We start from the raw sequence: 18,092 nt of genomic DNA on the forward strand, positions 1-18,092 counted from the left end.
ACTAGTATGTGATACTTCTCATTACAACCAGCCTAATGGCCACTCCCTGTCATCACTAATAAATCTGCCAACTCAACAGTCCTCGCTTTCTCAGCGGAAATCCGCCAGCTAAACTATCTTTGATCCCCCAACCACTTCCCCATTGTCAATTCCGACGTAACTGAATGAAAAGGATTGGCGTGGAAGAAAATAATGCTCGCGTCGTCGTGCCGTGCTTGGTCCAAATCTCATTTGTCAACCGATATTCTGCGTGCCACTTGCGGCACTTGCCCTTAAAAATTTGACGTATTTTTGTTATTATGTTTAGGGTGGTTTGTGTTTCTGGTGAACTTTATTTCAGATTAGACGCATCTATGACACTTTGATAATGTACGAAGTACTTATATTTAAATATGAAGTGGGACACTAGACAGATGCAAGCATTTGTGAGCTCAGCAGACAGTTTAAAGAAAAAAAAAGGATGAATGCATTCATCTTTATTATGCTTCCACTGCGCCTCATGACAACGACATTCCACATATGCTTAGAGAATCTCATATCTGTTTTAATCTGATGGCACGCTGCTGCCTATGCTTTAATCACCAGGACCCTGTCCCTAATACTCCAGCTGTCTTGATTTATCGGCAAAGTACAAATTAAACTATTAAATCGGCGTCTCAATATATATGATTAATTGCTTCATCATGGAAAACAACTTATTTAATTCCAAACAAAGACAGGGGAAAGGAATACAAGCCTGGATGCAACCGGAATTACTTAATCTCCGCCGAGAAAAAGGGCATACACTGAACTTGTAGGCATCTAACTTTATCCCAGGGAATGTTTCTTCTACATTTATCAATGCAAAACACTTAAACGAGCCGATGTCTCCCCGCATTTCTTTCATGGGAATAAAACTGGCCTTCATTCGACGTCGAATCCCTTCTCCTGGAGCTCCTGCACCACCTCGTTGCCCATCCAGAACCACAGCTTGCGCGCCTCCTGGTCGAATTTCTTCGACTGCAGCTGCTTCTGCATGTTGTCTGAGTCCATGTTGGCGTCCGCAAACCCCTTGGGAGAGGAAGGTTTCACCAATCCCTGTCGATAAATCGACAATTCCCAATGCAACATGTTCATGTGGCACATTGGACGAGATTTCAATAGTAGGAGAAGTGTTATTTTTAGAAGTTTCTTATGTCTCAGTAGCACATATATCCGGCTATTTTGTCAGACACTGACATATCGAAAACGACAATAGGAAGATGCACGTCGCCCCTGCAAAAGACCATTGATGCAAGGAGAAAGATATGAACGACGATGAGGATGTGTTGAGCAAGGCAATGAAACATGTGGATGTGTGAAATTTGGATGGCTCGACGCAGGGGAGTGATGACCCACAAGTATAGGCGATATCGTAGTCCTTTCGATAAGTAAGAGTGTCAAATCCAACAAGAAACGGAAGAAAATGACAAGCGATTTACAGCAAGGTGTTGTCTGAAGCACTGAAATTATCGGTAACAGATAGTTTGGTAGCAAGGTAATTCGTAACATGAAACAAGTAGCAAAAGTAATAATAGGTGCAGCAAGATAGCCTAATCCTTCTTATGGCAAAGGACAGGTCGGAACGTTCTCTTATAGTAAGCAGAGCGTTCTTGAGGACACATGGATCCAAATCAGCCCCTTACGGACTAGCGCATAAACTAGGATTTAAACTTTTGTCACTCTAGCAACCCTTCATCTAATTAATTACTACTCCACAATGCCTTCCCTTAGGCCCAAAGATGGTGAAGTGTCATGTAGTCGACGTTCATATGACACCACTAAGAGAAGCAACAACATACATATCATCAAAATATCAAACGAATACTAAATTCACATAATTACCCACAAACCATATTCATGTTCAAAATCAGAGAGGTGTTGAATAGCATTAAGGATATGAACATATAATCTTCCATCAAATATATCAACTAGTATCAACTATAAGATGTAATCAACATTACTAGCAACCCATAGGTACCAATCTGAGGTTTTGAGACAAAGATTGAATACAAAAGATGAACTAGGGTTTGAGATGAGATGGTGCTGGTGAAGATGTTGATGAAGATTCGTCCTCCCACGATGAGAGGATCATTGGTGACGTTGATGGCCCCCTCCCGAAGGGAAGTTTCCCCGGCGGAATCGCTCTACCGGAGAGCAAAAGTGCTCCTGTCCAGATTCCACCTCGAGACGGCGGCGCTTCGTCCCGGAATTTCTCTCTTGATTTTTTTTTCTAGGACAAATGGCTTCATATAGGAGAAGATGGGCCTCGGAGGCCAGCCAGGGGCCCCACAAGCCACATGGGTGCGGCCAGGGGGTGGTCGCGCCCATGTGCCTCGTGGGCACCTGGTGGGTCCCCTCTGGTATCAAAATCGTCTTAATCCGAGGTCATATAAGAGGCATCTGGAAGTTCTAAAGTACTGAAAGACTGTTTCTCTCAAAAACAGAACATGACGGTAGCTCTCAAAAATTGTGCATCTTCCATCCTTTTTTAGCCGTAAATACTGATGCCATCAGAATAAGCCAATCCCTAGCTACCATCGAGGGGGTGCAGCCGCACTCCAAACCCCAAAACCCACAGAACCCATCTCTCGACGGGAGCACGCCGTGCTCGGAGGAAAACAGGGAATTGGCTAATTCGGACAATGATGATGGGGATGGGCGTGCTCAGAGGAAAGCATGGGATTAGCCGATTCAGCCGATGATGATGTGGACAGGGAGAAGGAAACAAAAACGAGAAATCATGATCTTCCCCATTTGTTCTATTCCCAATCAACAAATCTGCCATGACTTCACAGCTCATTGTCTTGTCAATCCCCTTGGGGAGCCAAACAATTTTGCTTATGTATACTAAAAAGATTTTCCATTTAATCTCTAAGGTTTTATTAGAGCAAACAAATATATTATGTTGTTTCATATTTTCACATGTGAATGGATTCGATATGAGTTATTTGATCCAACTTTCTAAGATTTCTTTAAGAAACACCCATGCAAATTACCCCCAGCAATATATAGAGGAAAAATCAGTTTACACTAGAGTTAGCTACCATCAATGTATCGGTGATATATTTTGCCCACCTCTCAGCCTCAGGTGTTCAAGTTACGGACAAATTGACAGAATCACAACAAAGTTCGACGTACAAGTAAACTTGTAATAGAAACAATTCAGTACTCAAAATATTTGTTATTGATAAGCAAAGCCTCATACAAAATTGACCACTTGATCCTATACAAATTTCATACATGCATTGACAAATTGTAACTCGCGGCATCTAATTAAAGCGCGGCAATCACATTGAATTTCAAACATCCTACGAAAGCAAATCGATCTTTGATTTACCGACATTCTACAAACAAAAAATAAATAAATTGTCGATATCCTATAAGTAGATTTTCGTTTGACCTTTAGGGTTTTACTAGAGCAAACAAAAATATTAAAGTTTGGAATGTTCACATGTGAATGGGATTCAAGACATTTATTTGCTCCAACTTTCAAAGATTACTTATTGGCCATAGCAGAAAAACATTAACATACTATAAATTGAATACCCCCAATGTGACACTGAAATATTGGCCCACCTCTTAGCCTCAGATGTTGTTCAAATTAAGTGCAACAAACAAGTGAACTTGTAACTGGAAAAAATCAGTGCTCAAAATGTTTGTCAGTAAAGAAAACCTCGTACAAAATTCAGCACTTGATCCTTCACAGATTTCATACACGCGTCCACAAATTGTAACTGGCAGCATCAAAAAGTGTGGCAATCACATTGAATTTTCAAACATCCTACAAAAGCAAATGGATCTTCGATTTACCGACATTCTACAAACGAAAAAAATAAAGAAAGAAATACTATAGTTAATATCCCCAGGGTCCTCAACTTGTATCGCACAAACAGAACGTTCTCAAGTCCTTGTGGGTTTTGGTTGTGGTATCGTGCTGCACTGCACTGCACTGCACTGCTGTAGTTATCGCCTACCACACCGACACAAAGGAATAACGCTAGTTTACAACACCAATATGTACCAACCGTGAATCACTTCATCATGGCATGTACAACCTATAAATAGGTAAATGAAACATTAGAAAAAGTATTCACTATGCACGAGAAGAAAGAACATGCACTAGACTGAAGAATGCAAGCATTCGACACAAAAATATGACCTGCTGAATTTGTGTATGCATCATGCACCAACAAAATAAAAAATGTTCCTACAATAAAAGTAATAGAGCAGATTCAACAAAATAAAAACGTTCCATACTTGGTTAATTTTGTGTACAATGGAAGTATATAGGGAGTTAGACAGTAGAGGAAAGAAATGACTGCTTATAATATATAACAACAATAAAAATGCGAGGTTGTCATATACTCACACCTTGTATATATCATACTGCCGAGAGACTGCCGATCTTTCCCATCTCATAGGTATCAGCGTAGTAGTACAGCTTGATCTTATTTGACAAAGACAATCCAGAAGCCAGAGGAAGATTCCGCAAGCTTAAGCCATCAATCTCAGCAATATCATCAACAAAGGCAGTGACATCTCCAAGTAATCTAAAGATAACACAACGGGCATCTTGCTGCAAATCCGAAAAATCAAAATACAGTGGTGTATTTGCTTTAACTTCCGGCAGACGGTATTCCTCTACAACCAGCTTGCCAGACTCCTGCAGAAAAAACATAAGTATTGAATGCACACAACATACAAAATTGGCAAAGAGAAAACTATATATCTTATCTAGAGAGTTCAGCCACAGGCTTCTCAAACCCTCAAGGAACAATTTCATGCCGCAAAAACTGCTTACTTTTAGGAACAAACTTGAAAAGAGCAGCAGCACATAGACGAATGGACAACTACGATATTATGTTTCCCAGTCAAACCAAAATATATCTATATCTACACCTCTATATAGCATACGAAAAACTTTGTATATCGGCAGTTGGATGAAGCCGATCCGATGGTACAGAGGTGGCAAACCCGACTTGTGCAGGCCATTGGATTTTCTCTTCACTACATCCGATTCTACCATGTGTAGTGTCCATAAGGTTCTATGATTGGGCTTAGATGTTATGCACAAACCTCAGAGAACACACTTCTACATTGTTCTAGACTCCCAGCTTTTTTCGAACAGAATTTTTACTTTGTGTTCAAGGCTATGGATGTACCTTCATAAACCTCATTTACTTTGCAGATGCAGCACTAGATGTTCTCATTATTTTCTAATAAAAATTGCAGTACAAGAGACACCTCCTGGGTAATGTGCTTGATGTATTTTACCTGAGTTTTGTGTTTTGATTGAGTGGACTGGGAGAATTAAACCTGCATCTTATACTTCATGCATGTGCCTCAAAATTTTCAATCTTTGGTCATACTTTGATTATCTGAGCTCTCACGTGCAATGCCCATATAACTTACTATTATGATATTATGTTCAATCAGGGTATAGCTATATCAGGGTTCCAAGAAACATGAGGTTATTGGCTGAGAAACTGGAACTGGCCAAGCTCCAGTTGCTAGTGTTACCCTTCTTTGGATTGCAGGAATGAAAAACGCAGGACGGCAGGAGTTTGGGGCAGGAATCCAAGTGCAAAGGATTGCAAAACACGGGAAAATTAGATGATAGTCGCTTGGACAGAACACAGGTAAATGACCTCGATCCTAGGCAACCTAGTGTGTATAAAAGAGGTTGGAGTGGTATTAAAGTTCCCGTGCAATTAAGGCATGGGAAACAAATCCATTGGAATTTGGTAGCATCATTACATTGATCCCAAAGACATTTGTATGAAAGACTCCTATGAATTGCAGTGCTATGAAAATTCTACAATCCAAAATGGCCCTACTTAAATCTCAAATTCAATTTTTAACAACATCAAAATTTGACTTCCTTAACCTTTTCACCCCAAAAAAAGTTTCCAAGAACGATGAGAATGCTGTAAAGACAGAATAGGAAGTGATAAATTACACAAGCATGAAAGTTCCCATGGTTCAAAAACAAAAATATAAAGAGAGCAAAAGAACCAGATAAGTGTCAATTTTAGTCGCTAAATCAAGTGAGCTTGACCACATAGCCAGTGCCTTATTACCTTAACAACTGTAACTTGTATATGAAGAATTGCAGGATTTAAGTGTCTATCTTCCATACGTATCAATGAACACTCCTTCATATCTAACTCTGATGGCAGAGGTGAATGGGTTACACGAGGTCTTATAACACCAAAGGAATCAAGGCGAAATCCAGCTATTCCAGGCGAATTAGGCAAGAGATATTGCTCAAGAACAAGATCGTGGTCTCTCAACCTCTCAGCCTCAACCGGAATCTGAAAAATAGGAGGGGAAAATCTTAGCCATAGTTCGAAATAGAGCTGAAAAGTGCTCAGTAAAAAGACAGGGTTTACCCTAAATCTGCCAAACGATGGTGATCCATCTACGTAACTTCTCATCCTCATTATTGCCACAGATGTGTCAGGACCCATTTCCTTGGGCAAAGAGCTACCGAAAACAACAATCCTTTTTGCATGGATAAATGAGTTATGTGAATTGTTTGCCTTAGAATCAATAAATGAGCTTTCATCCAATGATAAAAGATCACTAAAGTCTTCATTAAACTTGGTTGAGCTAGAACCAATTTGGGGAAGTGTCATTTTTATTGAAATTATGCGACAACGGATAGGATTTGGGAAGTGTAGTTTAAAGTGTCTTGGTGCCTCATCCAAGCTACCCGAATTTTCTGGTCCATAAAGCTGTGGAGATGACACTATCATACTTTGCACGTCCCACTTTCCTACGAATGTCCGGTCGTCTCGCTGTATTTTATTACTAGCCCATATCTCCACCTGCACAGGCAGCACAAATATCAGCATATGAGGTCAATATTGCGCTATATGAAACAAGGGAAATGAAATTAGCCAGTTGGTTAGTTCAAATACTCTTGTTTACATAGGTAGCTAACTCTGCCACATATGAAAAAGATGTCTACAGCACTAGGGCACTTTGTTAATTTCAGACCAGGATATCGTCAACAAACTAGATAATTTGCATCAGTGTTAATTCTACAAAAAAACATGTCATTGTCATAAAATTATGGTGGTGTCCACACAGCCACGAAAACAAATTTGCAGAGATCGCGACTGTTGTTACAAAGAACTGATAGTAAGAGCATAAGAGCAAATTATGGTGCTGTCAAACGTTGAAGTGCTTAAAGAGCAATTATGAAGTACGCACGGAACAAACTCAACAACCAAAATACCAAGCTACAAAGAACTGACAGTAAAATTAGCAATTTACTGCAAATGAAGAGTTTTTATACTTTGTTTAGAAGTATAGAAGCAAGAAACAAGAAGCAATAATCAGTTCAATAACAGCTCTCTACTATCAAGGCACACAGGTATGTCAAAGGGTCAAGTGATGCAGACATCTCCAAGCTTAAATGATGTAAAGTACTTCAAGTACATCCCATAAAAAATCAACTATTAGTTGCAATGCCCAAACTGAGCACTTCAGCTACGAAAATAGAATTTGTGCATCCACTCTGCAACATTGGGATTCTTTTTCCAATTTGCGTGTTTCTCCTTTGCCTATTTCTTGGATTCATAGTGCATGAAATAACTAAGCTAAGCGTGAAGTATCTTAAGGCAACTGATATATATGTTTTGGTATAATGAAATTCAGGAGAGGAAGAGAATACTATTGCATTATTTCTCTTCCATCAACATGGAGCTCGCTCAAGAATAAAGCTGGAAAATGTTTTCCTTCTCTTGCTCTGAAAGGTAATGCATTTGATTAAGCTATATAGGACTTCTTCACTGAAGACAACAATGATTTCACTGACTTCGTTTTAAATGCCCTTTTTGTTAAATTTACCAAGAAAATTGTATATCTAGGAGTTCCCATTTATAACAATCTCGCTAACATAATTTTTTATACTAATGTAGACAAACCATGGATCCCAGAAAAAAGAACCAAGATCGGAAGTACATCTTACAATTGGGCAATCAGATGTTGAGTAACCACAGGAACTGACAATTATTGCAACTCCTGAAACATCTGATATACCGCCAAGAACAATCGGGAACTCCACAGATGTGTTGCCTTGTGGAGCTTTCCAGTAGGACTTGTGCACTCCACTACCAAGTGGTGCCAGCAATGAAAACAGTGGAGCAGAGTCATCAGCAGTTTCTACCTGGAAAAATAAAACAACGCGGCAGAATCAAAGCAATACCCTGTGGCAAAGCAATACAGAGCAGGGACAATACGATACAGCTTCTGACAAAAAGAAAAGATTTATTTTGAAAAGATAATGTTAGGCTCAAGGGTAGTGCATTTGAGTGTCTAGTATCTTTCCACGGTCCATGTGCAACAGTATTGCAGATGCAGCAGAGTCATATAGATACAAAGTGGCAGCACCAGAGCAGACAGTAAAGGGTAGAAGTTAATAGATCAATGTCGAGGAATACCGTATGTAAAAAGCTTGCATGTGGAAATTCTGCAAGAGATTCTTCATCATCAAGGAGCTGCTTCAATTGTCTCAGACCAGATTGAACACTATGTACTGAATCCGATATTCTATTGGGCTCAAGTTGGCAGACCTGATTCACTGCTTTCAGTGCTGCTTTCTCCGCACGACCTTTTCTTCTCATACTATGAAGAACCCTGACATAATCGACATACAGTGCTTGTTTGATCATCTCATTGCAGCATGATTTGCACACAGAACTATCTGCGAGGGCTGAATAGCCACCACCTTGATTCCCACCATATATCTTCAGATCTCTGTAAGTGTTGCCAAGCAAAAGGAAGGCCCCTTTCCCAGCACAGCAAGCCTTGCAAGCTGTCCTTTCGCACTGGGAACACTCCACGAATAGTGATGTATTTCCACTAGTAGCTGAAGCTTGTAACGAAGATACAACACGGACTTCACATGCCCCACCAGAGCATGATTCACCATTTTCACTGATATTCCAAAAGTCTACAGCATGGCTATTGACCTTTTCGAGCCCTATTGAAGCATTAGCACGATCCTCGAAGACAGAATGCCCCAGCAATGCTAGCTTGTCAGTAAGGCTGGATAACTTCAACAGGTAAGAGTAATCAACTGAACGATTTGGATCTACCGTGGCAGGAATTACACCAATCGATAACAATGCCCGGTCCCTTTCGGCAGCAGAAAGATCAAGATAAAGACGTTTTATTTCAAGCTTCATCCTTTGTTCAAAGTTAAGGCTCTTTCCCTGAAAAGATGAATAAGAGTTACATCTCTAAGATCCTCATTTAAACTTATATAAACAAATCTGTTAATAAAATAGTTTTTGTTCTTGTTTAGAAATAGGTAATCATTAATGAGAACAGGATGAGTATATAAAGCATGGCAACTAAGCAGTGCCAGGTCCAATATATAATGTACATATAATGAGCTCATAATCATAAGTTGGCAGGGTCTTTTCTCAGTTTCAGTCAAGTCATTTCTAGATGCTATAACCTTCTAAATAAACCACCATTGGATGAGAGTACCAATTTCAGATATTACTTGTAAATAAAATTAGCTCAACACCAGTTTAAGGAAAATCTATCAATGAACGAGAGGATAGGAAAAGAACAACAAAAATACCTTATTATTTTGAGAAAGTGACTCCAAAAACTCGAGATAAAACTGTGTACTGCCACAATCTTCAACATGGTTATTGACTTCAGCAACAGGCTCTTCTGATGCAGTGGCAAAAGGGTTGACGTCAAATTCATCATCAAAGAAGTTCGTCTGATCCTCATTACCAAAAGATGTATTTCCAGTGTTTTTTGATTGGTTCGGTACGTCGATATCACCCGTGAGAAAATCCACAAAATTTCCTGAACCACCAGGTTGAACTGATGATGAACTTCTAGTATAACTCCTCTCACTACCGTGAACAGCATTACCAGGAGAGGAAGAATCTGCAATATTTTTCAAAGCTAGATCGCGGGGAGTATATGCTTTTTCATGGAGGAGCTCCAAAACTTGAGCAACACCTTTGCTATTGGTTAACATATCCACCCATGGAAGAGAAACACCAAGTACTTCAATCTGTTTCAGAAGATTACTCATCTAATAAAATAAATATACAGAGGCGAAATAGTTCAATTGTTAAGAGCTGCTTCTTAATACATCAACATCCAGATGGTTGTCAACTTTTACCTCACCAAGTGTGATGGCTGTTCTCGCCATGGGAGAAGGATGAAAAGATAATGTGACAACCCGATTTAGAAAGTTCACTTCTCCTTCCAGCTCTTCGAAGTCGTATAACAACGGAAGATAAGTGCTCTCTTGAACGTCCGGTCGAGCACTATTGCCTGTAACAGCCAAGTCCTCTGGATGAATTCTTCCAGTGAGAGGGATCAACAAATTTGTCCCATTCGAGCACTGGGGTATGCAAGCGCCCTAAACAAGTGAACTTGCAGTTAGTTACACATTAGCTGGCTACACATGATTTGCAGAAAGATAAGCAGTAGCAGGGAACAAATGTAATCATTTGATCAAAAGATGTAAACTGCAAAGAGCTAGCATGCAGCAAATAAGCACCGTATAGTATCAGATCGCCTTACCCTGATTCAGATAGTATAAAACAAAAAACTGCCTTAAAACAAAGAGTTCCTCAAACATTAAGAATAGTTCAACGCATCCACGTGCTTTAATTGGAATTCATACAGAAATAAATATCACACACTGAAAGGTCAGAGTAGCAAGTAAACTGATGAAAATAAAAAAGTATCACGAGCATTGAGCATGGGCTCATGTGCACAGATAAACCTATAATAGGTAGAGAAATAGAGTAGTTTTTGGAAATTACAGGATCTACGCAATAGATGTTAGCCAAAATCAAAGCCATGCTCAGATTAGCTGAGCTTGACTTTGCGTTTGTCTGTCCCAATTGTGCTTCTGATTGGACCTTGCTACTATCGGAGAGTCCAAAGTATGTAATTATCAGGCCATACCAGTTCATATGATGCCTATATTTACATTTCTAAATTAAATAAAATTAATTTATGCAACAGAAAAAGGAAAGTAAATCACAAGATTATCTCTTTTACAAGCAGATTAGGCCTTGGGACTTTTTCTTTGGAAACAGGGATACTATTAGTTATTCATGAAAGATCAAAGGAACATTAGGGATTACAGGTTCTAGCGCTATAGCTGCTTTGAACTTCTTGCAACACAACACCATAGCAGCTCAAGGTCTTGAACCTAGTACAGCCCGCAGCAGTAGCAGTGGCTGGATGGACCCGCTGCAGGCCGAATAGAGGGCACTGGCAGCCCATGTACAAAACCCAGTGCTGTTACCACCCTTCTTTAGTCCTACATCCCACAGGTACTAAGGCGACATCCACCTTAAATGAACTTTCAGATTGAACTGGCAACAAGTGCACTTGCACCAAAGGAACCATCGCACAGTTGCCGCAAGCCACCAGATTCTGATCAAGTGTTTATGTTTTGTTTGGATATTGGAAGCTAGCGGTTTTCCTCCACACACCCCTCTGACAGCAGAGCCCAACCAATGCCAATGATTTCTAGGGGGCTTAGAGGTTGAAGGGATTACGGGCATGTTTGGTTGACGTCCTGGAGCTGATGCCTGAAAAAGTCGAGTGCCTGGACAGCGCCTGAGATGTCAGTTGTTTTCTGCCTGGCCAGGCGAGGATTTTTTGGTTCCTGTCCAGGACTGGGGGTGTTAAATATATTAAATCAGGTCACTGTTCATCTGTACTTCCTGCTATTTTAAATTGAACAAGAGGATTGGCATCCCAGGCACGTCCAGGCGTCTGGTTCCGGTCGCCTGGACCAGGCTAACGACGAGATCAGGTTTTACGGCCAGGCTAATGACGCACTCCACTTTTCCAGGCCAGGCTGCTATCGGATCTCTAGGACTCGAACCAAACAAAGTACAGGCAGGTCTCAGGCAAGCACCAGGCCAGGCAGCTTTGCACCAGGGTAGCAACCAAACAGGCCCTACGTTTTTATCTTTATCTTTAATAATGGGACAGCAGTCCGGCTTAAGTAATGGCATACATCTATCCATTCAGGCTTTCTTCTGGACAGCCTACCAACAATTAGTCTCAGCCTGGCCCATTAAGATAGGTTATATGCTTGTGCAATGAACCAAGCACCCTCTTATATGAACTGGCAGTGGTGCCTGCCAACATCCTACGGGCTTCTTTCTCACTTACAGGAGGGGGTACCTTGCAGGCATGGCAGCGCTCTACCACTGTAATATAGGCAATATATTGCATGGCCACAGGCAAATCGCAATGTTAACTGACTTCCCTATAGTTGTGGAACTGGGCTGGAGACTGTAAGACAATGTCAAAGTTTTGTTTTGCCAATTCTCTTATTCAGTCAATTAAAATGCTTAATTTCACCAAAGATGCAATGTTTTATTACCTGAATTCATTGACATTCTTCTTAGGCATAATGGGCCAAATGCACAAAACTTGGAAGTATTGTGAGTGTTCACAAAGGTATCTGAATGTAGAGTGGAGACTAGTGCTTACACTATGTGCCACAGGACTTCACGTCACCATTTCGTTAGATCGTTCATCGTTTTTCTTAATTGTGACTCTTAACTGGCTAGTCCACATATCGCATTATCACATGCAAATCACAATTTTGACTCGGTTCGCATTAGTTGTGGGACTAAGGTCAAGACTGTAAGACAATGTCAGAGTCTTGTTACCCCAGTTTTCTAAATGCATAATTTGATCAACTAAGATTCTATGTTTACTTCTTTGAATTTGATCCATTCTTTTAATGCTAAATGTGCCAAAGTCACCAAACTAAAAGTACTTTCATTATATCAAGAGTCAAGAAGGATATTTGAGTAGAGATTAATGCGATCGCAATGATTGCATAGTTGATGGCAGTACTAATTACCATGCACCACAGGACTCAACATCACCATTTTGCTGGATCTCTTATAATCATTTTAAAGTGTGGTCAGTAACTCGCCATGGCTTTTATTTTTCAGAGGACTGTTTTTTTCACTAACAATACTTGGCTTTGGCTGAGTTACCATTGTCACATCCAAGGATGCCATCAGAATCTTTTGAAGTTCTCTGTTCTTGAATTGTGCATATCTGGATGTAGTCATGACATATTTTCACATTATTTTTTGGCGTCAAGGTTCAAGGGTCCCTTTTAGAGGGATACTCATGCTGTAAAAGAAGTTAGCACAGCTAAGCCAAAGTTAAGGGGTACACTGTTTGGTTTTGGCTTAAAACCAGGCATCATGCCTCAAGTTCAGATTGTCAGAATTGCAACATAGCATGTTGGCATAAACCCAAAACTTGAGTGGTGCATCTGATGAGGCTCAATATTAGCAAGGACTGCATTTTTTTATGCGTTCCCAGTTCACCCAGTCTTGACACTGTGTACACATGTCAGTTCATCAAGCCTAATCCTAAAAGTGAGCCATCTTGCTATGAAAGCGAAATTAATGAGCCTACCTGGCATAAAATAAAATATTAAGAATATAACAGCAAGATGAAGACAAACCTCAACAACAAGCTTAAGGGCATCTATGCTGGAGCCAACTCTGACATCTACAGTAGCTGGATATGAAGAATCTTCAACCCCATGGGAAACAGTAAGAAGAAGCTGAGAAACATGACAAGGTTCTCCAAGGTATATAAAAAGCTCAACATAGTCTGCACCTTGCTGGCATACCTGCATGATCAAGAGACCTTAGCATGTTATAGGAAACACTGAGATGTGACTAAGTACTCCACATGTTTTTATATTACACAATTCAGAGTTTCAGACTCTTCAAGACATCAACTAGTCATATTCCATGGGTGTGGTGGGATTTGTTAGGGACGAAGTATTTAATACACCATAGCTATCCCCCAATTCAAATAAATCAGGTCACTATCAGGATATATTACTCAAAAGGAACTATATAAATAAGCAACATACCCAAACAATATCCTTCTTTTTGAAGCTGAGAAGACTGGAACCACCATCAGCCATTGGAGTGATACAAGGAACTGGTTTCAACATGCATCCAGATGGTCTCGATAGTACCTGAATTATCAACATCAAGCATGTTCAACACAAAGATGGAAGTCAAAAGTAAGAAAAGTAACAGATGGCCTCGGTAGTACTTGAACTCAAGACCTTAGGCTCCGATACCATGTTAAGCTTCATGCACTAGCCAACGCAACCAGAAGTCCAAACTGATGGAAAGGACTAGGCAATTCACATATACACTTCAACAGTATTAAGCCAATGAATAAAAATTCTTCTTAGACAGCTGTCTTGGCTCTTGAGTTATAGACTATAGTAAAAAACTTAACAATTACTAGCGTTTAAATTCTAGATATAGTTTAAGATCAACGATTTCTTCCCTATGAATGAGTTTCTAGTTTTCTCTAACTCTGGTGAACCTTGCTATTTTGGCACGGAGGAAGTACATCTCATTTTCACCCTAACCAGCAGTGAATTTCCTTTCAGTTGCAAAATAAGAGTAGGGTGCGTTGAAGGGAAATGCACTGCTGGTTAGTGGTGAAAATGAGAAGTACTTCTGCCGTTGCAAAATATTTGAAGTTCTAAGTTTGTCCTAAGTGAAACATCTTTAAGTTTGACAAAATCTATAGAAAAATATATCAACATGAACATCTACAGCATCAACTATATATAGTATGGAAATATATTTATGTTGAATCTAATGAAACTACTTGGATGTTGTAGATGTTGGTATGTTTTTCTATGGACTCAGTCAAACTTAAAGAGGTTCAACTTAGGACAAAGAACTTAAAGTGTTTTAAAACGGAGGGAGTAGAAATAAATTATCAATTGGCATGTCGCTAAATCTGATCATTACAGTGCATGGAATTATTCTCTCGAACAACAGTGCAGGGAAATTCTAAGTCAACTAAAACTCAGGGAAATCTGCGTTTTAACTAGCAAATTGTTTCAATCTAATTGCGGAAACTGATAATGTATTCTAGAAGTTCTAGTTAAGTTAGAATAGCATGTTTGGATAGTTCATGCAGAGAATTGACTAACCGGCTATCCTATACATAACTGAAATAAAGATTGGTAAAGTGAACTTTGTAAATAAGATGCTGATAATGAATAAGTTTACCTACTTTGAGAGGGAAAATTGGGATGGATGGGAGATGCTTATATAGCCTCAATCCAAGAAACATCTCAAACTGTTTTTGACGAGAGCTATCATTCATATAATTGTGGAACCTTCTTTGCAGTGTAATCTTGACATTCTGAGCAGCAGAGAATTTACTGAACTTTCCAGTCTCCTCCTTGAATATGTTTAGAATCTCGCTGTGCATAGCTTTTGAGCCAGTGTACAACGTGGCATGTATATCACCAGCCAAAAGAAAAATTTCAGCAAGGTGGTTCACTGGGGCAAGCATTGTTGAGCTCTTGAACTGCTCAAATGTCATATCAAATCTCTTCCAGCGCTTTTGTGGAGCTTCCTGGCATGGATGCTCCCATGAGGTAGTACGTGTATTATGATCGATATAAAATGATTTACCTGTTACAGAGTCAAAGCGTTCCTCCCATCCAGGGGGCAAAGAACGAGCACTCCGACCGTTATACTCAGAATTTCTGCTTGTCGATAAGCCAAACATAGCATCTATATCAAGGGAAATACCAAGTTGACTACACTGTTCGACAAAAACTTGAAGCGCCCCAAAATAGCTAGCAGCATTGGTGCGATCAAGAGAATCTGCACAATTAAAACGTACCACACCATTTTGAATATTATGCATACAGAACCCACCATCATCATTGCAGATAATTGATCCCTTGCATTCGTTAAGCTGCTGTTTTACACTGTAGTAATTCCCTTCACTGAAGCCAATGGCCATTGTTGGTGCTTTAAGGTGCCTCCAGAGGCCCTCAACTGTCTGTTGTTGTCCTTTTAACTTCACAGTGGCATGCCAGTCATAATTTATCAACTGAATCCAGGTGTTTCCAAGCTTGCCAGTAGACTTCAGGTACTTCAGAGATTCTTTGAAATGTTCAACTAGAATTGTCTCCGGTTTTCCTTCAGCATATCTTAGCAAGTTAACACACACAATGGGAACCATTCCAGGTTTCTTCTTATTACTCGTAGCATTGACTTCAGATGATTTATTACCGTATCTTCGACCCAGCCGTTGGTAGTATTGCAAGGTCCCATTGTAAGGATCATCAGCAACATAAATCTCGGCCTCAACTGACACAGCATTCTTTATTTCTGCACCCCACCATATTGGTATAGTCCCACGCCGCCAGATATACGAGTTAAAAGGTATTACTTGCCCACCTTTTTGAGGGGCCCAAACAATTTGCTCGCACTCCACCTCATTGCCGGTGCCAGAACATGCATTCAGCCCACGAGCCAAATAGCGGGTTCCAGGATGTAGCCGGCTGCGGCGTGCAATGAGAGCAACTACCCCACCTTGCTGCCCTGTAGCTCCAAAATTGCGACACTCTGCAAAGCCCTGCAAAAGAATGACACAGTGCCCCAGCAAACCAATGTCCTTGAAAGGCCTTGACAACCACGCATTCCACACGAATTCCTCATCTGGTTCCTGAATAGCCATCCGACTTGGAAACGGCCTAGTGATATCCCTCGTTTCACAAAAGTAGTACTTACCATCAATGTCAAGATCAGCCAAATCCTTGATATTCTTCAGCTCTCCACTTCCCTGGGGCTGAGGATTCTGCAGCTGAATCTTTACCCATTGACTCTCCACCACGGTATATATACACCCGCCTCCAGGTAGCCGTGGGACCGTCGCACTGAGCTGCGTCGCAACGAGAAGCAGAGCATAACTCCCCAACACGGCATAGCCCAGCACGGCTTTGGCATATGTGGTGCTCTTGGATAAGAATCTCGACCCGTTGGTGATGTGTTTCAGAGCAGCCGCCTCGGAATCAAAGAGGTCCTCCCCCTGCTTCCCCTGGTGGCGCAGGGCGCCCGTGGTGGGGTCGACGCAGATCACCTGCGTGTCGCCTGCTGTCGACAGGCTCGCCACAATGTACACCTCATTTGTCTCTAGGACGACGACGACCACCGACGTGTCCCCCCGGTCGGACTTGCCGCGCACCATGGAGGGCTCAGGTCAACCCCCCAAGATCTGTTTCTGCACAAAATACACTGCTGTTAGTGGTGGTGATGCGGAGTTGATAGCCACTAATTGATCTATGTTTGTCCCATGTAGGCAAACATTCGATCTATCTGGCATTGAGACAGTGAATACACAGTACACTAATTGATCTGCACAGATGCTTCTGAAGTTCACAGACCGCATGGGATAGGACTGAGACAGGCAAAAAAAAAAAATACCCTAGGCGATGGCGTTGTCGAGCAGGAGACACCGGCGCTGCTCCCGGTAGGGCGGCTCGCGGCGCCCGAGTCGGAGGAGGCTCGCGGTGGCGCCCCCCGAGTCGGAGGAGGCTTGGCGCAGGACGCGGGAGGAGGCTTTTCCGACGGTGCGGCACGACGCGGACGCTGGCGCGGCACCGAGATGAGCTGCCGCGGGTCTCTAGGGCGCGCCGGCGCTGGATCTGGCGTGGCGGCGCTGGATCCGGCGAGGGGGGCCGTCACCGGCCGGGATCGATTCCGGCGAGATCGGCGCGGCGCGGGGCCGGACCGGGAGGGGAGGCTGGGGTTGCCTGCCGGCGGCCGGACGGGGCGAGGGGGCGGCGCCTCCCTCCGGCGGTGCGAGAGGGAGGGAGCGGACGAGAACCTTCGAGGAAGAAGTGGTGGAAGGAAGGAAGAAGAGGACAGGGAGAGTATGAACTATGAATACTCCCTCTCTCTCTCTCTCTCGCTGCCTGCCAGTTATTAATTCCTTCTCACTTTGTTTTTACTCTGCGTACTGAGATCAAACCGTAAAGTTTGACCATATTTATATGAAAATATACCAACATCTAAAGTGCTAAGTTTATACGATATAAAAACTAAAATCATGACGCATCTAATGTTATTGATTTCACGTTCTGAATGTTGATATTTTTTTTCTATATAAACTTGGTTAAAGTTTACGAGGTTTGACTTTAGACAAATTGTATATGCGAACAAGAAATGACCGGAGGGAGT

General features: G+C 41.4%; 1 protein-coding gene across 2 annotated transcripts; it reads right to left on the reverse strand.

The window, feature by feature from the left end:
- Positions 1-3,652: 3,652 nt before the first annotated feature.
- LOC123110091 (probable phosphoinositide phosphatase SAC9) lies at positions 3,653-17,803 on the reverse strand. 2 transcript variants are annotated; one of them, XM_044530521.1, is made up of 12 exons: positions 17,337-17,803; positions 15,127-17,133; positions 13,952-14,059; positions 13,532-13,702; positions 10,184-10,426; positions 9,623-10,072; positions 8,472-9,245; positions 8,000-8,197; positions 6,414-6,851; positions 6,102-6,335; positions 4,393-4,684; positions 3,653-4,076 (listed from the first exon to the last, which is right to left on the reverse strand). In XM_044530521.1, the coding sequence occupies exons 2-11, from the start codon at positions 17,098-17,100 to the stop codon at positions 4,403-4,405; spliced, it is 4,872 nt and encodes a 1,623-aa protein (XP_044386456.1). In that variant the 5' UTR covers positions 17,101-17,133; positions 17,337-17,803; the 3' UTR covers positions 3,653-4,076; positions 4,393-4,402. The 2 variants fall into 2 exon arrangements, with proteins under 2 accessions (XP_044386456.1, XP_044386457.1); XM_044530522.1 differs by having other exon boundaries at positions 15,127-17,127; positions 17,337-17,790.
- Positions 17,804-18,092: the final 289 nt, after the last annotated feature.

This window comes from Triticum aestivum, chromosome 5B (assembly GCF_018294505.1).
Source record: "Triticum aestivum cultivar Chinese Spring chromosome 5B, IWGSC CS RefSeq v2.1, whole genome shotgun sequence".
NCBI classification, from domain to species: domain Eukaryota; kingdom Viridiplantae; phylum Streptophyta; class Magnoliopsida; order Poales; family Poaceae; genus Triticum; species Triticum aestivum.

Coding starts and splice junctions, on each gene's coding strand:
- LOC123110091 (XM_044530521.1), bottom strand. CDS start 17,100: ATGGTGCGCGGCAAGTCCGACCGGGGGGACACGTCGGTGGTCGTCGTC. Junction 10,073..10,183: donor CAGCCATCACACTTGGTGAG/GTAAAAGTTGAC, acceptor CTTCTGAAACAG/ATTGAAGTACTTGGTGTTTC. Junction 4,685..6,101: donor TACAAGTTACAGTTGTTAAG/GTAATAAGGCAC, acceptor TTTTTTCTGCAG/GAGTCTGGCAAGCTGGTTGT.